Source organism: Dendrobates tinctorius, unplaced genomic scaffold, assembly GCF_039654945.1.
Source record: "Dendrobates tinctorius isolate UK_male_01 unplaced genomic scaffold, ASM3965494v1 ptg000084l, whole genome shotgun sequence".
Classification (NCBI taxonomy): Eukaryota; Metazoa; Chordata; class Amphibia; order Anura; family Dendrobatidae; genus Dendrobates; species Dendrobates tinctorius.
Genome location: NW_027361752.1, coordinates 872,189 through 895,251, shown reverse-complemented (window position 1 = coordinate 895,251; position 23,063 = coordinate 872,189). Strand labels below are relative to the sequence as shown.

Sequence of the window (23,063 nt, the reverse complement as noted above, 5' to 3'; positions counted from 1 at the left end):
ACAGGAAGAGCCAAAGCAGGCTTTATCTGCTCAGAAGGCTGAAAGCCTTCGGAGTTAGATGGGGCACTCCTTGCATCCTTCTTCAACTCTGTTGTGGCATCAGTCATCTTCTTTGGTGTGGCGTGCTGGGGTAGTGGCATATCAACCAGGGATAGGAATAGGCTGGACAAACTGATTAGAAGGGCCAGCTCTGTCCTGGGATGCCCCCTTGACCCAGTTCAAGAAGTAGGCGACAGGAGGATACTGGCCAAGGTGAGCTACATGGTGCAGAATGATTCCCATCCCATGCATAAGACCGTGACAAAGATGTGCAGTACTGTCAGTGACCGGCTACTTCATCCTAAATGTGAGAGGGAGCGCTATCGAAAGTCCTTCCTTCCTGCTGCAGTTAGGCTGTATAACCAGCACTGTCCAAAACGGAGAACGACCCAAACAGTGAACTGATAGATCCAAAGTTGTGACAGTCCGGTTACATTTTATTTTATTTTTTATTTATTTTTCCCTGTATATGTACCTACCTACTGTCAATGTAATGCCTTTATGCATCTGTATCTGTACTTGTTCCTGCCTTGCTGCTGTAATGCTCTGAATTTCCCCATGGTGGGACGATTAAAGGATTATCTTATCTTATATCTGGTGATACTGCACCCTTTTTCAACTTTTTATATTATTGTGTAATCCATACTGATCCTGTGAGCGTCTGTGTATGACTCATGAAATATATATGGAGATTTACAATTATCCCTAGACTGTATAGAGCTGTACGCTTCTGATACAGTACCATATATCTGCTGGTATTTCGGGTACATTTTCAAAAAAATTAGTAAGTATGGTGGAAGAGGCCGTGGGCGAGGGGGGCCAGCTGGTACTGATGGTGCATTTGCTGGTAGTGCCAAAAGCACAATAGCAGCTAAGGCAGGAGGTGTTGAGCCTGCGTCATGGTCTGGCTCCGAAAGGCCTGTATGGCTCTCTTTTCTGGGAGTAGGTAAACTGCTTTTAAAGCCGGAGCATCAGGAACTGGTTTTGCCTTACATTGCTGAAACAGCCTCCAGCTCTATCACCTCCTCTTCTGAAGTTTCAAAAAATGCAAGCACTGAGTCGTCAGTGCAGGCTTCTGGTCAGGAGCAACCTCTTTCCTTGGGTCCTTCACCCACACCAAAAGTGAAGGATGCGGCAGCCCACACTTCAGATTACTCCATGGAGCTCTTTTCACATACCATGCCTGGGTTCATTCTAAATGGGGCAGATTATATATGGAGCATTGTTTGGGTCCATCATACACTGGAGCATTCATCGATGAGGCCCATCATATACTGGAGCATTCCAAATGGGGAACATCAGACACTGGAGCAGCATTTACGCGGCCCATTACACACTGGAGCATTAGAAATGGGGCTCATTATATATGGAGCATTATTTGGGCCCATAACACACTGGAGCATCATCGATGGAGACCATCATATACTGGAGCATTCCAAATGGGGGACATCAGACACTGGAGCAGCATTTACTGGGCCCATTATACACTGGAGCATTAGAAATGGGGCTCATTATATATGGAGCATTATTTGGGCCCATAACACACTGGAGCATCATCCATGGGGCCCATCATATACTGGAGCATTCCAAATAGGGGACATCAGACACTGGAGCAGCATCTATGGGGCCCATTATACACTGGAGCATTAGAGATGGGACCCATTATATATGGAGCATTATTTGGGCCCATAACACACTGGAGCATCATCCATGGAGACCATCATATACTATAGCATTATGTGGAGCTCATCATATACTGTATGGAACATTATATGGGACCAATTATTCTGTATGGAGAAATATATGGGGCTCTTTATTCTGTATGGCGCACCATGTGGTGGCCATAATACTGTATGGAGTAATATACTGTCCATTTTTTGAGCTATTGTAGAATTTAAAATAGATATATCAGTCATGTCATGTAAGAAGTGAAGTATTTTTCATTGTGCTATACCTATATTTCTGTGCCATATCGGAGCATCATGAATTGTGGTATGTGTTAAAGGGGCGCACTGACACTCTTTGGCCCGGGGCACACGAAAACCTGGTTCCAGCCCTACCCCCCCCCCACAACTTTAGCCAAATATCCCCCAGTTTTCAATGCGTAACTATTATTATAAAGTAAATTAAGGTTGGCAAGCTTAAGTAATAAGAATTGATGTTTTTGGCATTGAAATTGGCACTGTAGGTGTGTTTACTGTCCTCCACTATCTGCCGACTTTGCTTACCTATTGACTTGTATTGTGTTTCGTGTTTCAGTCGGACCCCCGACTTTTTCCTATAGTCGGCCGATTTCGTTCGACTCGACTTAAAGTCGCTCATCTCTAGTGGGCACTATATCGCAGTATTAGGCTGGTTTCACATTAGCGCTTTTTAAGCGCACGCACGGCCGGGGGTAGCTCCGCCCCCGAGCCGGCTCTCTGCCCGGCGTGCCCGCCCCTTGCTTGTAGCGCCGCCTCCTAGCGCACAGCGGCGCCTGCGATCGGCGCACCCTATCTTTAGCATAGGGTGCGCAGATCGTGCGCAGGCCGTGCGCTAGTTGCGCTTTGACCTGCACTGCGCACTTTTGACGGTGCGCCGTGCGCGCCAAAATCAAACTTTTCGGATTTCGTCATGCTCGGCGCACCGTCAAAAGCGCAACTAGCGCACGGCCTGCGCAAGATCTGCGCACCCTATGCTAAAGATAGGGTGCGCCGATCGCAGGCGCCGCTGTGCGCTAGGAGGCGGCGCTACAAGCAAGGGGCGGGCACGCCGGGCAGAGAGCCGGCTCGGGGGCGGAGCTACCCCCGGCCGTGCGTGCGCTTGAAAAGCGCTAATGTGAAACCAGCCCTATTTGGATACTCTACGGAGGCAGCATACATATCCACTGAATTATTATTCAGTTTGTGTACTTAACGGCAGCATTACGGGGCAGTAATATGGTACAAACATCTTAGTAAATGGTCCAAATGTAGAATATATGCCCACACTGTTAAGTCTATTCAATTTTTTAGTATATTGGAGTATTTTGTACAGATCACCCCCTTCTTTGTTGTCCTGTGTATTCTGTTACTTACCATTAAACATGCTGTTGGCAATTGCACCACAGGGCGCCATCGGGGTGCCATTGTTATATACAGAAAATGGAGCACAGTAGCCACCGCCCTGTATATTCTGCAGACAGATAATAATTAAATGCATTAAATCATATTATTTTAATTGATGCAATTCTAATATTTCTTCACTAGGGCAAAAACGATGTTAATTACAGTTAGGTCCAGAAATATTTGAACAGTGACAAAAGTTTTGTCATTTTAGCTGTTTACCAAAACATATTCAAGATACAGTTATATAATCTATATAGGCTTAACCCCTTACCTACAAAGGACGTAATATTCCGTCCATGTGACCCTGGACCTAACTACCATGGACGGAATATTACGTCCCAGCGATCAGCGGCGCCCACGTGGTGAGCGCCGCTGATCGCGGCCGGGAGTCAGCTAATTATCATAGCTGACACCCGGCACAATGTGTCAGGGGCGGTCACGGACCGCCCCCGACACGTTAACCCCTTGCACACCGCGATCAAACGCGATCGCTGTGTACCGGGGGTTAAAGGGAAGCATCGGCAGGGAGGGGGCTCCCTCCGTGCTTCCCTGAGCCCCCCACGGCAGCGCAATGTGCAGCGCTGCTGCGGAGGGCTCTTTCCCTACAGGACCCGGGATCCAAGATGGCGACGGGGGGGCCTGCAGGGAGCTGACTTCCTCACTGCCTGCAAAGCGCAGGCATGAGGAAGTCTGCAGCAGTGCCTGTGACAGATCGCTGATCTGTCACAGTGATCTGTGATGTGACAGATCAGCGATCTGTCACAGGACAGTGATGTCCAAGCCCGGATTGGCAATATAACCAACCGGGCATTTTCCCGCTGGGCCGCTCCGTGCTTCCCTGAGCCCCCCACGGCAGCGCAATGTGCAGCGCTGCTGCGGAGGGCTCTTTCCCTACAGGACCCGGGATCCAAGATGGCGACGGGGGGGCCTGCAGGGAGCTGACTTCCTCACTGCCTGCAAAGCGCAGGCATGAGGAAGTCTGCAGCAGTGCCTGTGACAGATCGCTGATCTGTCACAGTGATCTGTGATGTGACAGATCAGCGATCTGTCACAGGACAGTGATGTCCAAGCCCGGATTGGCAATATAACCAACCGGGCATTTTCCCGCTGGGCCGCTGTCACGTGGGCCGCGGGCGGCAGCGCCCGAACATCTGGCCGCTTGCCAGCTGCTGCGGCCACTGTGGCTCCTGCCGCCGGCCCTCTGCGGGCACAGATTCAAGTTCCACCCGCACTGCAGGGAGATAAGCCGCCACGCCCCCCACGCACCCCATCCTCGCCGTAGCATGAGACCCCCTCCCCCCCGCAGCCACTCACAGCGTCGCACTCGCTTGCCTGCTCGCTCTGTTCGCAGGACCTGTGATGAGATCACAGGAGGGGAGGAGTCAGGGGGTCACATGATCAGGAGCCTTTGTCCAGACCCACGATCATATCACCCCTGACTCCGCCCCTCCTGTGACCTCATCACAGGTCCTGTGCGCACAGCCTTGCCTCTACCGTCTGCAAGACTCTGCTTTGCTGTTGTCATGGTGCTGGTTGAGGTAAGTATGTGTGGGGTCAGGATTTACAGTGTGGATGTAGCAGAGCTGTGTGTGTACGAGGTGTACGGAGCGGAGCTGTGTGTACGAGGTGTACGGAGAGGAGCCGTGTGTATGAGGTGTACGGAGAGGAGCCGTGTGTGTACGAGGTGTACGGAGAGGAGCCGTGTGTGTACGAGGTGTACGGAGAGGAGCCGCGTGTGTACGAGGTGTACGGAGAGGAGCCGCGTGTGTACGAGGTGTACGGAGAGGAGCCGAGCGTGTACGAGGTGTACGGAGAGGAGCCGCATGTACGAGGTGTACGGAGAGGAGCCGTGTGTGTACGAGGTGTACAGAGCGGAGCTGTGTGTACGAGGTGTACGGAGCGGAGCCGTGTGTGTACGAGGTGTACGGAGCGGAGCCGTGTGTACGAGGTGTACGGAGCGGAGCCGCGCGTGTACGGAGAGGAGCCGCGCGTGTACGAGGTGTACGGAGCGGAGCCGTGTGTACGAGGTGTACGGAGCGGAGCCGTGTGTACGAGGTGTACGGAGCGGAGCCGTGTGTACGAGGTGTACGGAGCGGAGCCGTGTGTACGAGGTGTACGGAGCGGAGCCGCGCGTGTACGAGGTGTACGGAGAGGAGCCGCGCGTGTACGAGGTGTACGGAGAGGAGCCGCGCGTGTACGAGGTGTACGGAGAGGAGCCGCGCGTGTACGAGGTGTACGGAGCGGAGCCGTGTGTACGAGGTGTACGGAGCGGAGCCGTGTGTACGAGGTGTACGGAGCGGAGCCGCGCGTGTACGAGGTGTACGGAGAGGAGCCGCGCGTGTACGAGGTGTACGGAGCGGAGCCGTGTGTACGAGGTGTACGGAGCGGAGCCGCGCGTGTACGAGGTGTACGGAGCGGAGCCGCGCGTGTACGAGGTGTACGGAGAGGAGCCGCGCGTGTACGAGGTGTACGGAGAGGAGCCGCGCGTGTACGAGGTGTACGGAGAGGAGCCGCGCGTGTACGAGGTGTACGGAGAGGAGCCGCGCGTGTACGAGGTGTACGGAGAGGAGCCGCGTGTACGAGGTGTACGGAGAGGAGCCGCGTGTACGAGGTATACGGAGAGGAGCCGTGTGTGTACGAGGTGTACGGAGCGGAGCTGTGTGTACGAGGTGTACGGAGAGGAGCCGCGCGTGTACTAGGTGTACGGAGAGGAGCCGCGCGTGTACGAGGTGTACGGAGAGGAGCCGCGCGTGTACGAGGTGTACTGAGAGGAGCCACGCGTGTACAAGGTGGACGGAGTGGAACCGTGTATGTATGGAGTGGAGTCATATGTGTACGGGATGTACGGAGCGGAGCCAAATGTGTACAAAGCATACAAAGCGGGCTTTTCCCACTGACACAGGAGTACACGGCGGAGCCCTGAGGAGCATTTTAAAACACACACATGACGTTCCACCTGAAGTGATGTGCTGGAAGCTGACCGGAAATGAGATAATTTCTTGAGGAGATTGTGACGGAACCAGGAATGCTTCAGATCCATCACCGTGTCCTCCTCCGACAGCGCAGACAGCAGGATCGCCTTGGAATCGGGGATGTCGGCCATGTGAGCGGATCATGATAGGTCCTGCATCGGGAGGCTCAGGTGGGCACTACAATGGGAGCCGGGCTGCTATAGTATCTTTGTAGAATCTTTCTTTATTTCTTTCTCTCTTTTTCTTTCTTTCTCTGTTCTTTCATTCTCTCTCTGATCTTTCTTTTTTTCTCTCTCTGTTCTTTCTTCCCCTCTTTCTTTCTTTTTCTTTCCTCTCTTTCTCTCTGTTCTTTCTTTTCTTTACTTCTTTCTTTCTCTCTCTGTTCTTTCTCTGTCTCTCTCTGTTCTTTCTTTCTTTCCCCTCTTTCTTTCTCTCTCTGTTCTTTCTCTGTCTCTCACTGTTCTTTCTTTGTCTCTCACTGTTCTTTCTTTCTTTCCCCTTTCTTTCTCGCTCTCTCTGTTTTCTTTTTTCTCTCTCTCTGTTTTCTCTCTTCCTTAGTGCCAGTCAGTGTGCCCATAATGCCAGCCACTGTGCCCTCAGTACCAGTCAGTGTGATCAGCAGTGCTAAATGGGTGCGATTAGGTGTGGACATGGGTGTGACTAGTTGTGAAATGGGTGTGGTTGGGCGTGGCCGCAGTCTTTGTCCGTCTTTCCCTTCTTCAAAAGTTGGGAGGTATGATAGGGGCGGCTATGACCAGGGGGTCTGGTTGCCCAATAGAGAGCAGTTCTGCCAGGAATTCTGTAATCATGCATACAAAAGGGGACAGCGCTTTGGGAGGAGTACTGTACCTAAAAGCAATAAATAGGACTGAGCTGAAATACTGGGCACAGCTGTGACTACATGTTATATAGTCGTGTTAATCTCCTCTCACTTCTTGTAAACTACCACTGTACAAAGATATTATATAGTCACCATGTGACTAGTGGGCCTGTGTAACTTCAAATGCCAGGGCTGAATTTTAGTCCCAGTCCGGCCCTGGTGGTGACAGAGAAGAGGCTCCTGCGCAGGCATCTGGTGGGCGCAGGCTCCGCCCCTCTGTCAGTCATGTAGGGCTTACTGCATCTCCATCTGGCCTGGTCCTGGGGGCGGCCCTAATTACATCATCAGTCCAGGAACCTGTGAGGGAGGACCTGATCCCTCAAATACCTTGGGACTGGTCTTGCAAGCCACCGGATATATTCTTGGTTCCCCTGCGTGCTACTTTGTAATTTGCTATAGTGAAAACTCTGACCTCAGCTTGGATTTCTGACCATTCTATTGCCTGACATTTTTGTACCTCCGCCTCTCTTCTGATTTTTTGACGCTGACCTTCGCTTGGATTCCTGACTCTCCTTCTGCCTGCTGATTTTGTACCTTTGCTGCCCTCCTGTTTTTTTACTGACCTTGGCCTGGACTTTTGACTCTCCTTCTGTCTGCTGATTTCGTGCCTCTGCTGCCCTCCGGCCTCCGACTCCTGCCTCCTGACCTTGATTACGGGTTTTAGTTTTGACCCCTTGGCGGCCGCCCTGCTCTGGTCCACTGCTCCTCTAGACAGCTACCCCCTGGGCCTTGCTACAATTCCAGATCCCTGTATAGGGGTTAAGGGTCACAGGGTTACTCGGGGTGCTGTCCCTACTACAGCCCAGATTCGCAGACGGCCGTCACAATAACTCAATCACACTTGCAGCCAGTTGACATGGATTAAAGTTGGCTCAACCTCTGTCCTGTGTCCTTGTGTGTACCACATTGAGCATGGAGAAAAGAAAGAAGACCATAGAACTGTCTGAGGACTTGAGAAACCAAATTGTGAGGAAGCATGAGCAATCTCAAGGCTACAAGTCCATCTCCAAATCCCTGAATGTTCCTGTGTCTACCGTGTGCAGTGTCATCAAGAAGTTTAAAGCCCATGGCACTGTGGCTAACCTCCCTAGATGTGGACAGAAAAGAAAAGTTGACAAGAGATTTCAACGCAAGATTGTGCAGATGTTGGATAAAGAACCTCAACTAACATCCAAACAAGTTCAAGCTGTCCTGCAGTCCGAGGGTACAACAGTGTCAACCCGTACTATCCGTCGGCATCTGAATGAAAAGGGACTGTATGGTAGGAGACCCAGGAAGACCCCACTTCTTACCCCGAGACATAAAAAAGCCAGGCTGGAGTTTGCCAAAACTTAACTGAAAAAGCCTAAAGCGTTTTGGAAGAATGTTCTCTGGTCAGAAGAGACAAAAGTAGAGCTTTTTGGGCAAAGGCATCAACATAGAGTTTACAGGAGAAAAAAGAGGCATTCAAAGAAAAGAACACGGTCCCTACAGTCAAACATGGCGGAGGTTCCCTGATGTTTTGGGGTTGCTTTGCTGCCTCTGGCACTGGACTGCTTGATCGTGTGCATGGCATTATGAAGTCAGAAGACTACCAACAAATTTTGCAGCATAATGTAGGGCACAGTGTGAGAAAGCTGGGTCTCCCTCAGAGGTCATGGGTCTTCCAGCGGGACAATGACCCAAAACACACTTCCAAAAGCACTAGAAAATGGTTTGAGAAAGCACTGGAGACTTCTAAAGGTGACCAGCAATGAGTCCAGACTTGAATCCCATAGAACACCTGTGGAGAGATCTAAAAATGGCAGTTTGGAGAAGGCACCCTTCTAATATCAGGGTCATGGAGCAGTTTGCCAAGGAAGAATGGTCTAAAATTCCAGCAGAGCATTGTAATAAACTCATTGATGGTTACCGGAAGCGGTTGGTCGCAGTTATTTTGGCTAAAGGTTGTGCAACCAAGTTTTAGGCTGAGGGTGCCAATACTTTTGTCTGGCCCTTTTTTGGAGTTTTGTGTGAAATGATCAATGTTTTGCTTTTTGCTTCATTCTCTTTTGTGTTTTTTCATTTAAGACAAATTAAATGAAGATAATAATACCAAAGAATGTGTTTGCAATCATTTTCAGGAAGAAACTGAGTATTATCTGACAGAATTGCAGGGGTGTCAATACTTTTGGCCACAACTGTATAGCCATATTCCACAGCGCTTTACATACATTATCATCACTGTCCCCGATGGGGCTCACAATCTAAATTCCCTTTTGGTATGTCTTTGGATATCTGTGTTCCAATGTCTTATTCTAGAGAAATCCACAATGTTTTTAAATATGTAAATTAGCTGTTAAGCTCTATGGGCCCCATACAGACCTCCCTGAAAATCCTCTTCCAGAACTTATTTAAATGAAAGAGGGTGTTCCAACTCTGAGACATGTAGATCAGGAGAGCAGACTGTCAGTCATTACATGTCTCCACTGGAAATGCCCCCTTTTATTTACAGTCAGATTCTCAGGGAGATCTATATCCGCCCCATAGATCTTAACAGCTCATTTCCATATTAAGAAAAACATATCATTTTACTCAGCTTCCTATAGCCTATATAGACGGCTTAGGATGGTTGATCCTACTGACAGATTCCCTTTAACTATTGCAGATTTCACTTTGGTCATTAAAGCAAATGTAACAGGATTAGACTTTCTATTTTCTGTAGCTCACGTGTCGGCTTTCGGCTTTACTGTATAAACTGGAATTATTGAGTCTGTCTTGACCGAGACATTGAAATATAATGGCAGAGAGAAAATTAAGAAAAAACCTTTCATTCTGGAGGGCTCAGCACCTTCATGTATTACACAGCCCAGTGATTTTAGTGGCACTTTTTAATTACTAATTTTTCTGTAATGAACCTGCCAAGAATTACTGGTGTATTGTGGGCTGCAATTTCCAGGGGCAAGTATTTTGCACCTCTTTTCCCAATAATTTTTAGCACTCCCTTCCACCAATCTATTGGGCTCTGTTGTCCTTATATTTTGCATTTTGACCTCCTATATTCATTTTTTTCTGAACTTAGACATAAGTTTTGAAAAATAAAATATTGTTCTACTTATCCCTTCACGACCTATCACGTATAAGTACATCTTAGGTCGCCTCCCTTCCTTTGATACGGGCTCCGAGTCCGACGCTGAGCCCACATCTTTTCTGACACATGATAGCTGGTTTGATCAACTGTCATGTGCCCCTAACAGCTGAAATTGCGATCCACCTGCGGCAGCTAACATGTTAAATGCCACTGTCAATCTCTGACAGCTGCATTTAACACATGCGTGCCGGAAGCGTGTCACAAACCACACCCACGGACGCCCCTGGAGATGATGATTTCTGCTACACATAGCAGGGCTATACGTAGCACAAGCGATCAGATGATTGCAGCTTCAAGTCTTCTATGGAGACTACTGTATTGAAGCAAGTCAAAAGTGGAAAAAAAATGTTTTAAAAAATATAAAAAAAGTTTAAAGTTCATATTTCCATAGTCAAAATAAAACAATACAAAAAAGCGATCATATATTTCATATTGCTGCATTAAGAAAGTCCCAATTTATCCAAATACAAAGGCAATCTGATTGGTAAACTACGTAACGAGAAAAAAATCCAAACCGCAAAATTACGTTTTTTTGGTTCATAGCAACGGGTGATTAAAAAAATCGTATCTACCCTAAAATGCTATCACTAAAAACATCAGCTCGGCGCGCAAAATATAAGCCCTGACCCAGCCCCAGATCCCAAAAAATGGAGACGATACGGATCTCAGAAAATGGTGCAATTTTTTTTTTTATTAAACTTTGGATTTTTTTTCACCACGTAAATAAAAAACAATCTATACATGTTTGGTATCTGTCATCTCATAATGACCTGGCGAATCATAATGGCAGGTCAGATTTAGCATTTGGTGAACATGGTAAAAAAATAAAAAAAACTGTTGTGGAATTGCACTTCTATACTTCTCCAGCAGTGATGGTGGATCTGCTGGACCTCAGGGCGCTGGATGTGGAGGTTTACCGTCTTTTAGATGTCGTAGGGGAGCGGCAACAACATGTAAACACGCGGGCAGCCCTAGATAATACACGCCGGCATGATGATAAGATCCGGCGGAAGGTGGAACCTCTTCTCTTTTTCTCCTTTTTTACATTTTCTGGGCTTTCTTGCTCTGCATTTGGATTTATTGCAGATTTTCTTTTCTCGATGTCTGATGCTTGGGTACACTCTGGATGGGACTTTGAATTCTCATTGTTCATCGTGATGGTAGCGATGGTGCAGAGTTTAGAAAGCCTTTCAGAGGATGACGTAAAATTTTGGAAGTCAAGGTCCTTGTCCTCACTTGTGTCCTCTTCTTTCTCTGAGACCATAAGCATGTCTCTATGAGCGTGATTGATAAAGAGGCTGGTGTCCACATTTGATACAAGATGAGGAATATACATCGGCTTCTGATTTAGAAGATTGTCAAAATCTATTTTTTTCATGAATGGATGATCCTTAATCTCAAATGCTCCACCTGTCCCAAGTCTTTGCTCAGGATTTTTTTTGAGCAGGTCAGTGATGAGGTTCTTAGCCTCACGGGGTGGACAGCGTTTGTAATTCCAAGGTATTTTTCCCATGACAATCATTCTTTTAAGCTCAGGTATGAAATCCGTATCAAATGGTAAAGATCCAACCAGAAATTCATGGAGGATGATCCCCATTGACCACCAGTCAACAGGTCTTCCGTAGTCTTTCATTAGGATGACCTCTGGGGCCATGTAATTCAGGGTACCACAATTCTCAAGGTCCTTGAACTCTCTGGAGATGTCCTTCACTGATTGCTTATAGTTGTTGGTTTTTGGTATCATGACACCAATTTTTGAAAGTCCAAAATCGGCGACTTTAACGTGCCCAGCAGTTGTAATCAGTAGGTTGTACGGTTTCAGGTCTCGGTGCACCACACCATAGCTGTGCAGGTATTCCACAGCAAGAACTGTTTCTGCAAAGTACAGACGGGCCAAGGGGATAGATAAACGGCCCTTGGTGCTTAGAAGGGACCCACAGTCTCCACCTCCAACATACTCCATGACCATACACAGGTGAGATCTAGTAGGGAAGGAGCAGAGCATGGAGACCACAAAGGGACAATCAGCGAAGGTCATGATGTCCCTCTCCAGAAAGGCCGCTTCCACGTGTTTTTCAGTTTCCAGGTTCTTCTTCGCCATTTTCTTCATAGCGAAGATCTGCTGTGAGTATTTGTGCTGCACTAAGTAGACAGCCCCAAAACATCCGCCGCTGATCAGCTTGGATGTCTCGAAGTCGCTCATATGCGGCTTTCTCGCCGGGATCAATGATTCCATCAAGTTAGTGGCAGGCTCGTGGATCTCTGGCATCTCACAGATCACACTCTCAGGATCCGGCAGCTCAGGGGTTTCTGTTGTCAGATCGCTGCTTGGCCCCGGATGACTCGTATTAGGGTCCGGGGATTCCGGGGGAACATTTTCCCCGTCTTTGTCGTCGCCTTCTGGTGTCTCAGTGGCAGGCTCGTGGATCTCCGGGATCTCACAGATCACACTCTCAGGATCCTGCAGCTCAGGGGTTTCTGTGGTCAGATCGCTGCTCAGCCCCGCCTGACTCGTGTTAGGGTCCGGGGATTCCAGGGGGACATTTTCCCCATCTTTGTACTCGCCTTGTGGTGTCTCCAGGCGTTCCGGGGAGCGGGCCGGACCTTCCAGCACATACAGGACTTTTTCGGCCAGTTCTTTAACAAAAGCCAAATCTCCATCTTGAGATTTTTCTTCAGCCTGCTGTAGTAATGTCCTGATGTTCCGGGTTAAATCTGTCAGATACTCTGAGGTAAGACGGTCTTGGTGGTATTTGGTCAGGCAGTCCTGCACTAGCTCCACCACCAGCCGGTGAGTGAAGCCGAGGACGCCATCGGGTGGTAGAAGCGTAATGTCAGAGCAATGGGTGTAAATAATCTCCAATAATCCTTCTACCTGAAGCTTGTCTAGAAGAAATTCAGCCATAGCGAAAAATTGCAAATGCACTCAGTCACTAGGGAGCCAAAATGGCAGCCGGAACCCTGTGTACACAGCATAAGTAACTGCGAGCGGTGATGTCATAATGGTCGACCATCTGTGATATCATAATGGCTGACCATCTGTGATGTCATAATGGCCGACCATCAGTGATGTCATAATGGCCGACCATATGTTTTCAAACATTTTTTTTTTTTAAACCGTCTTTATTGAGTGTATTACAAAATATACATATAATGTCCAATAACATAACAGAAGAACATTTATGCAATATTATTAACATTAGACGGCATTTTTTCAACTATAACCCCCCCGCCCCTCCCCCTCCACTCCCCCGGGCAAACTCCATAACTTCGTAACACAATTTCATTCCAGTCTAACAGGGATATTACCAGCAAGCTGCTCTCTCATATACCAGTTGGTGAGCTGGAAACAACTATGTATCGCCTGGCTTGTGGAAGATGTCTGAGTATTGATAAAAGAGGACCATGTGAAAAAAAAGCGGTCAGTGTCTTTTTCTTTATTAAGTAAGGTCTCTATCCAATCCATTTTGAAGAGATATGTTACTTTTGTAGTAATTAAGCTTAAAGAAGGTGTTGCATCCTGTGCCAACAAACGGAGAATGCTTTTACGTGTGGCTGCCGCCCATATGAACAAGATGCGGCACTGCTGGACAGAAAGCCTCACCAACTGGTCCTGTGCGAGAATATTAAATATGGCCCACTCTGGGGAGAGAGAGATAGATATGCCAGAATCCCACACCTCGCTTTTTATTGGGCAGTCCCAAAGGCAATGGAAAATATCAGCTGGAGAGTGTAAGCATTTAGGGCAGGGATAGTCCCCTGAGGGGGACATTTTAGACTTGACCTCCGGGGAGAAGTATGCTCTATGAAATATCATAAGAGACATGGTTATGTAACTGTCATATGGTAATTTAGAGTTAATACGCATAGTGGCTTTCAAAAGGTCATTTACCCGACAGTTCGTTAATTGAGCAACCCATTTTCCAGGGCCTGGTGAAGAGTCTGACCAATGTATAGAAGGCTTAATGATTTATATATAAGACTCATAGAATAAGTTCCCATTTGGGCTTTAATGGATATTAAATTTAGAGGGTGTGTTCTAGCATCATCCGGTAAAATTGTCTACTGTAAGGATTGGGTATTTGAAAACCATGTCCTCTAAGGTAAGAAGGCATTGATTACTTGTTAACGTATCTCGGACCAGTCTACACCCATTGTTTCCAAGCACCTTGTAAATGAGAGCTGACTTGCCTTGTAGAAAAGAGGGGTTACCTTGAAAGGGAAGAAACATCGAGATGTGGGGGTCAAGACCGCTAACTCGTCTAGCTTGACGCCATCCCAAGATTACCGACCATAATAGAGGATTATCTCTAACCTCCACTGGAATTTCAGCATTTCGTAGGTGAAGCAATGCTGGGAGGCTGAAGGGTCTACACATGGCCTCATCCATTTGGGTATTAGTGAAGCGATTAAAGGCGTATATCCAATCAAGGGAATGGCGAAAAGCAGCCTCTATACTGTAGAGGCGTAAATTTGGGAGATTAAGTCCACCCAAAGATTTGGTTTGCTGTAGCTTAAAAACACTAATTCTAGAGCCCCCTTCCGAGCCCCAAATAAATAGGCAGAAGGCTCGTGTCAGTAGCCTATCATCAGCTTTAGAAAGTAGAACCGGGAGCGTCTGTAAAGGAAAGAGTATTTTAGGGAAAGAGATCATATATTAGATGGGCTTTACCTGCAAAGGATAATTTAATGGATTTCCAGGATTGAATTTCTTGTATAACTACAGAAATAAGAGGCTGAACATTTAATTTATAGATATCATGAGGATTTGATGGTAGGTCAATGCCAAGATAAGGTAAAGAATTTCTCCTCCACTGAAAAGGAAAAGGGAATGGCCACCGTTTCTGAGCAATTTTAAAAATAGCTAAAGCATGAGATTTATTAAAGTTTATACGAAATCCCGAAACTGCTCCAAATTCATTAAAGGCGTCCATTATAGAGGAAATGGATTCCTTAGGATTGGATATCATGAGTAAGATATCATCAGCAAATGCAAACGTTTTAAGTGTATGGTGACCGACCCCTATGCCCCCAAAGGAAGGGATCATCTCCAGATATCTTAGTAAAGGATCAAGGGCAATATTAAACAACAAACGTGACAGAGGACAGCCCTGCCTCGTCCCCCTGAAGATGGAAAAAGGGGTTGACTGGATACTTTCAAACATTTTTATTGGATTAAAGTGGACCTTTTAACCAAATTTATCATGGTTAGAGGGCTGTCCACTACTTGGACAACCCCTTCTTGATGCTTGCCCCCGATTCAATAAAAAAACTTTACTCGCCTTCCTCAGTGGCGCCGTTCCCACTGTGTCAGCACTCACGGTCCTGGAGTTCTTCTGCGGTTGTTGTGACACGTGCCTCCAGCACCCAAAATTTGTCATGGTTAGAGGGTTGTCCACTGCTTGGACAACCCCTTCTTGATGTTTGGCCCCGAGTAAATAAAAAAAACTTTACTCGCCTCCCTCGGTGGCGCTGTTCCCGTGGTGTCAGCACTTGCGGTCCTGGAGTTCTTCTGTGGTTGTTGTGACACGTGCCTCCAGCACCCAATCTGATCCGGCATCGCTGTGCCCGCCTTAGGACAAATCAAACATGAAGAGGAAGTTGGGGCTCTAGCTACTTTATCACTTGCTCTTCATGTTCAATTCAACAGGAGGCAGAGACAGTGACGTCAGCGCTGATTGGGCACTGGAGTCACGTGTCAAAACAGCACAGGAACCCTAGAGAACGGTGTTGGCATGGGAGGTGAGTATAAGCTTTTGTATTTTTTCGGGGCCAAGCATGGGGTATGAGGAGAAGTTGCCCATGTAGAAGACAACTTCTTTAACTAGACACATTATGCAATTTTGCCTCTCAGTTACGGCGATATTAGCAAAGTATTGGCACATATTAAATCAAAAAGAAAACGGTAAGTCCAAGTGGGTGTTATCAATTACTTTTCACCGGGGGCGTGTACTTCTTCTTCCTGTATGAGTTGCCCAATCATTACCAGGGAGCAGCACAGCAGAAAAAGACTGCGCCTCACCATAGCCTAGGTTTCTCAGTGTGTGAGATGTAAGGATACAGAGCTGATCTCCTGGTCTAACCTCCTGCATGATTAGACAGTGCTGGGTATAGCTCACAGAAGACACACCTTTCGGATAAGATCAATGTGTAGCTGTGTCATATTGCAAACCCTTCTATCAGCTTTCCTCCTCTTTTAGCACGGTCAGCTCTGCTCGGCTGACCCCTCACTTCTTGTCCAGAGGTAAAAGCTCAATTCTTTAAGCTCAGGATAAATAAATCTGATAATACACTGCACAATGAAATTCATAATTTTACCCATGAGTGGAATATAAATTTACCCTGATCCATTGCAATACATGTGTGTTAGTCTATTTTATGTCTGACGTTGTGTGCATGAACCAGTAGGCTCAGGATGTACAAACAGATTAAAAAAAAACATCTTTGTGACTTAAGATTTGTGATTTTACTCAAAGGCTGTTTATATTTGTAGCCAACTTAACAGAAATGGAGCAATCAACTGAGCTTCTCCTATGCACCATTTTATGGGGCACTTACTATTATTTTATTTGAGGGGAAAAAAATAGATCACAATGGCTGCCCCTATGTTTCTTTTGCTTGACTTTATTATGTAGCTACCATAGGAAAAAAAACAATAAAACCTGCAGTTTCTAATTGATGAGTAAATTATTTGATATACGGTACATACTGGAAGAAAAGCTTTTTTTGTTGTTGTCATTAAAGCGGAGGATTAATGCACAACTTCAGAGAAGTCTCCGTCATCATGCACAATGAATTTCCCATGCATTTTACTACCCAATTAGGGGATAATAAACTCTGCTTGTAAATATGGTGAATTTTCTTTTAATGAATATCTCCCATTGATTCTCAAGAGTAAACCAGAAAATCAGTAAAACTTCCAGGCGGTTCTCTGTGTTCCATCCACATGTTCCATTCTCTGTGTCCTGTCCACGTGTTCCATTCTCTGTGTTCCGTCCACGTGTTCCATTCTCTGTGTTCCGTCCACGTGTTTCATTTTCTGTGTTCCGTCCACGTGTTCCATTCTCTTTGTTCCGTCCACGTGTTCCAATCTCTTTGTTCTGTCCACGTGTTCCATTCTCTTTGTTCCGTCCACGTGTTCCATTCTCTTTGTTCCGTCCACGTGTTCCATTCTCTGTGTTCCGTCCACGTGTTCCATTCTCTTTGTTCCGTCCACGTGTTCCATTCTCTTTGTTCCGTCCACGTGTTCCATTCTTTTTGTTTCGTCCACGTGTTCCATTCTCTATGTTCTGTCCACATGTTCCATTCTCTGTGTTCAGTCCACATGTTCCATTCTCTTTGTTCCGTCCACGTGTTCCATTTTCTTTGTCCCGTTCACGTGTTCCATTATTTTTGTTCCGTCCACATGTTCCATTCTCTGTTTTCCGTCCACATGTTCCATTCTCTTTGTTCCGTCCACGTGTTCCATTCTCTGTGTTCCATCCACGTGTTCCATTCTCTGGTACTCCGTCTACGTTTTCCATTCTCTTTGTTCCGTTCACGTGGTCCATTCTCGGTGTTATGTCCACGTGTTCCATTCTCTGTGTTCCGTCCACGTGTTCCATTCTCTGTGTTCCATCCACATGTTCCATTCTTTTTGTTTCGTCCACTCGTTTCATTCTCTCTGTTCTAGCCACGTGTTCCATTCTCTGTGTTCTGTCCACGTGTTCCATTCTCTGTGTTCCGTCCACTTGTTCCATTCCCTGTGTTCCATCCACGGCAATTCTCATCTCTTCTATTTCATTATGTGAAGCGTTTCAACTCGCTAATGTAATTTCTCCATGAAGGAAGCAAATTATAATATTTGTAGCATTTTTTAAATATTTTGGTATTACTGTAGAAGCTGACCACATAGTTCCCCCTTCCAGACATATTGAGCTACAATGAAGGCCCAGTCTTTTTCCTTTACTCAGCTGAAATATTCAGCCTTGGGACACCGAGCTTAACATATAGAAAAAGGATTTTAAGTTGGCAAAGTTTATGTTGAGAATTCTTTTCTCTTAAGTAATTATTAGAAAATATTTTCTCTAAATCAGTGTTTTTTTGTTTTTTTTAAATGATGACACAAATGTATTGTTTTTAAAGGGAATCTGTCAGTAGGATAACCTCTTATAAGCCATCTGTATGGACATGTAGGTCATAGGTAGCTGAAAAAAATACCTATTATTATTAAGCTTTTGCATATACAGTTGTGGCCAAAAGTATTGACACCCCTGCAATTCTGTCAGATAATACTCAGTTTCTTCCTGAAAATGATTGCAAACACAAATTCTTTGGTATTATTATCTTCATTTAATTTGTCTTAAATTAAAAAAACACAAAAGAGAATGAAGCAAAAAGCAAAACATTGATCATTTCACACAAAACTCCAAAAAAGGGCCAGACAAAAGTATTGGCACCCTCAGCCTAATACTTGGTTGCACAACCTTTAGCCAAAATAACTGCGACCAACCGCTTCCAGTAACCATCAATGAGTTTATTACAATGCTCTGCTGGAATTTTAGACCATTCTTCCTTGGCAAACTGCTCCAGGTCCCTGATATTTGAAGGGTGCCTTCTCCAAACTGCCATTTTTAGATATCTCCACAGGTATCTCCAACTTTGAATTTTTATGCCCTTAAATCACAGAGATACGGCACACAAAAAACTTGATAACTAACATTTCCCACATGTTTACTTTACATCAGCACAATTTTGGAACCAAAATTTTTTTTTGTTAGGAAGTTATAAGGGTTAAAATTTGACCAGCGATTTCTCATTTTTACAACACCATTTTATTTTTAGGACCACATCACATTTGAAGCCACTTTGAAGGGTCTATATGATAGAAAATACCCAAAAGTGACACCATTCTAAAAACTGCACCCCTTAAGGTGTTCAAAACCACATTCAAGAAATTTATTAACCCTTTAGGTGCGTCACAGGAATTTTTTTGAATATTTAAAAAAAAAAATGAACATCTAACTTTTTTTCACAAAAAAAAAAATTCAAGTTCAATTTTTTTTATTTTACCAAGGGTAACAGGAGAAATTGGACTGCAAAAGTTATTGTGCAATTTGTCCTGAGTACGCTGATACCTGATATGTGGGGGGGAACGACTGTTTCGGCGCATGGCAGAGCTCAGAATGGAAGGAGCGCCGTTTGACTTTTTCAATGCAAAATTGGCTGGAATTCAGATCGGACACCATGTCACGTTTGGAGAGTCCCTGATTTACCTAAACAGTGGAAACCCCCTACAAGTGACCCCATTTTGGAAACTAGACCCCCCAAGGAACTTATCTAGATATGTGGTGAGAACTTTGAACCCACAAGGGCTTTACAGAAGTTTATAACGTACAGCGGTACAATTAAAAAATCATATTTTTTCCACAAAAATGATCTTTTCACCCTCAATTCTTATTTTTCCAAGGGTAACAGGACCCTAAAAGTTATTGTGCAATTTGTCCTGAGTATGCTGATACCCCACATGTGGGGGTAAACCACTATTTGGGCGCATGGCAGAGCTCGGAAGGGAAGCAGCGCCATTTGACGTTTTTGGCTGGAATTGAGATCGGACACCATGTCGCGATTGGAAAACCCCTGATGTACCAAAACAGTGGAAACCCCCCACAAATGACACCATTTTGGAAACTAGACCCCCTAAGGAACTTATCTAGATGTGTGGTGAGCAGTTTGAACCCCCCAGTGCTTCACAGAAGTTTATAACGTCCGGGCGTGAAAATAAAAAATTTGTATTTTTTTCCACAAACATGATCAATTAGTCCCCAATTTTTTCATTTTCCCAAGGGTAACAGGAGAAATTGGACCCCAAAAGTTGTTGTCCAATTTGTCATGAGTACGCTGACACCCCATATGTGGGAGAAAACTACTGTGTGGACACACGTCGGGGCTTGGAAGGGAAGCAGTGACGTTTTGGAATGCAGACTTTGATGGAATGGTCTACGGGTGTCATGTGCGTTTGGAGAGCCCCTGATGTACCTAAACTATTAAAACTCCCCACAAGTGACCCATTTTGGACACTAGACCCCCCATGGAACTTATCTAGATGTGTGGTGAGCACTTTGAACCCCCAAATGCTTCACAGAAGTTTATAACGCTCGGACGTGAAAATAAAAAAATCATTTTTTTCCACAAAAATGATATTTTTGCCCCCAATTTTTTATTTTCCTAAGGGTAACAGGAGAAATTGGACCCCAAAAATTGTTTTTCAGTATGACCTGAGTAGGCTGATACCCTACATGTGGGGGGTAAAACACTGTTTGGGCGCATGGCAGAGCTTGGAAGGGAAGGAGCACCATTTGACTTTTTCAACTCAGAATTGGCTGGAATTGAGATCAGATGCCATGTTGCATTTGGAGAGCCCCTGATGTGCCCAAACAGTGGAAACCCCCAATTCTAACTCCAACCCTAACCCCAACACACCCCTAACCCTAATCTCAGCCCTAACCCTAGCCCTAACCCTACCCTAGCCCTAACCCTAATGGAAAAATGGAAATTAATACATTTTTTTTATTTTATTATTTTTCCCTAAGGGGGTGATAACGGGGGGTTTGATTTACGATTTATGGCGGTTTTTATATTTGGCAGCTGTCGCACGCTAAAAGACGCTTTTTTTTGTAAAAATATTTTTTGCATCACCACATATTGAGAGCTATAATTTTTCCATATTTTGACCCACTGAGTCATGTGAGGTCTTATTTTTTGCGGGACGACTTGACGTTTTTATTGGTACCATTTTCGGGCACGTGACATTTTTTGATCGCTTTTTATTCCGATTTTTGGGACGCAGAATGAACAAAAGCCAGCGTTTCATGAATTTCTTTAGGGGGGGTGCGTTTACACCGATCCGCGTGCGGTAAAATTGATAAAGCACCTTTATTCTTCGGGTCAGTACGGTTACAGTGATACCTCATTTAGGTCGTTTTTTTATGTTTTGTCGGTTTTATGCAATGAAAACTATTTTATATAAAAAATAATTATTTTTGCATCGCTTTATTCTGCGAGCTATAACTTTTTTATTTTTTCGCTGATGATGCTGTGTGGCAGCTCGTTTTTTCCGGGACAAGATGACGTTTTCAGCAGTACCATGGATATTTATATGCGTCTTTTTGATCGCGCGTTATTACACTTTTTGTTTGGCGGTATGATAATAAATCATTATTTTTTGCTTAGTTTTTAATTTTTATTTTTTAAGGGGTTCGCTAAAGGGGTTAACTAATGGGATAGTTTTATAGTGCAGGTCGTTACGGACGCAGCGATACCTAATATGTGTACTTTTATTGTTTTGTTTTTTTTTATTTCCAATAAAAGGATTTATTTGGGGAATATTTTTTTTTTTTTTCTAATTTATTTGGCGATTTTTTTTTAATTTATGTTAACACTTTTTTATTTTTTTTAAACTTTATTAAATAGTCCCAGGTGGGACATCACTGTCCTGTGACAGATCGCTGATCTGTCACATCACAGATCACTGTGACAGATCAGCGATCTGTCACAGGCATTGAAGCAGACTTCCTCATGCCTGCGCTTTGCAGGCACTGAGGAAGCCAGCTTCCTGCAGGCCCCCGAAGGCCCCCGTCGCCATCTTGGATTCGGGGGCCTGCAGGAAAGGAGCCCCCCGCAGCAGTGCTGCACATTGCGCTGCCGTGGGGGGCTCAGGGAAGCACGGAGGGAGCCCCCTCCCTGCCGATGCTTCCCTTTAACCCCCGGTACACCGCGATCGTGTTTGATCGCGGTGTGCAAGGGGTTAACGTGTCGGGGGCGGTCCGTGACCGCCCCTGACACATTGTGCCGGATGTCAGCTGTGATAATCAGCTGACACCCGGCCGCGATCAGCGGCGCTCACCACGTAGACGTACTATCCCGTCCATGGGCATAGGGGCCCAGGTCCCATGGACGGGATAGTACATCGGATGTCAGAAAGGGGTTAAAGCAGATGTAACGGGATGAGACTTTCTATTTTCTGTAGCTCACGTGTCGGCTTTCGGCTTTACTGTATAAATTAGAATAATTGAGTCTGTCTTGACCGGGACATTGAAATATAATGGCAGAGAGAAAATTAAGAAAAAAACCTTTCATTCTGGAGGGCTCAGCACCTTCATGTATTACACAGCCCAGTGATTTTAGTGGCACTTTTTAATTACTAATTTTTCTGTAATGAACCTGCCAAGAATTACTGGTGAATTGTGGGCTGCAATTTCCAGGGGCAAGTATTTTGCACCTCTTTACCCAATAATTTTTAGCACTCCCTTCCACCAATCTGTTGGGCTCTGTTGTCCTTATATTTTGCATTTTGACCTCCTATATTCCTTTTTTTTTCTGAACTTGATAGCTGGTTTGATCAACTGTCATGTGCCCCTAACAGCTGAAATTGCGATCCACCTGCGGCTGCTAACATGTTAAATAACACTGTCAATCTCTGACAGCGGCATTTAACACATGCGTGCCGGAAGCGTGTCACAAACCACACCCACGGACGCCCCTGGAGATGATGATTTCTGCTACACATAGCATGGCTATACGTAGCACAAGCGATCAGATGATTGCAGCTTCAAGTCTTCTATGGAGACTACTGTATTGAAGCAAGTCAAAAGTGGAAAAGAAATGTTTTAAAAAATATAAAAAAAGTTTAAAGTTTATATTTCCCTAGTCAAAATAAAACAATACAAAAAAGCGATCATATATTTCATATTGCTGCATTAAGAAACTCCCAATTTATCCAAATACAAAGGCAATCTGATTGGTAAACTACGTAACGAGAAAAAAATCCAAACCGCAAAATTACGTTTTCTTGTTCATAGCAACGGGTGATTAAAAAAATCGTATCTACCCTAAAATGCTATCACTAAAAACGTCAGCTTGGCGCGCAAAATATAAGCCCTGACCCAGCCCCAGATCCCAAAAAATGGAGACGATACGGATCTCAGAAAATGGTGCAA

At 45.5% G+C, this 23,063-nt stretch overlaps 1 protein-coding gene and 1 pseudogene across 3 annotated transcripts in view; both read right to left on the bottom strand.

Moving 5' to 3' along the window:
* Positions 1-23,063, bottom strand: part of LOC141097309 (cell cycle control protein 50C-like) — a 92,918-nt gene that overhangs the window by 21,321 nt on the left and 48,534 nt on the right. Inside the window, exons 1-2 of one of the 3 annotated variants that reach the window (XM_073584378.1) lie at positions 4,458-4,526; positions 3,096-3,192 (exon numbers count right to left, since the gene is read on the bottom strand). In XM_073584378.1, the coding sequence (XP_073440479.1) occupies positions 3,096-3,135 (40 nt within the window). In that variant the 5' untranslated portion in view covers positions 3,136-3,192; positions 4,458-4,526. Of the gene's footprint in view, positions 1-3,095; positions 3,193-4,439; positions 4,527-23,063 lie in introns of those variants that run through there. The other 2 variants (XM_073584379.1, XM_073584377.1) reach the window with 2 other exon arrangements.
* Positions 10,514-12,355, bottom strand: LOC141097273 (microtubule-associated serine/threonine-protein kinase 3 pseudogene; annotated as a pseudogene).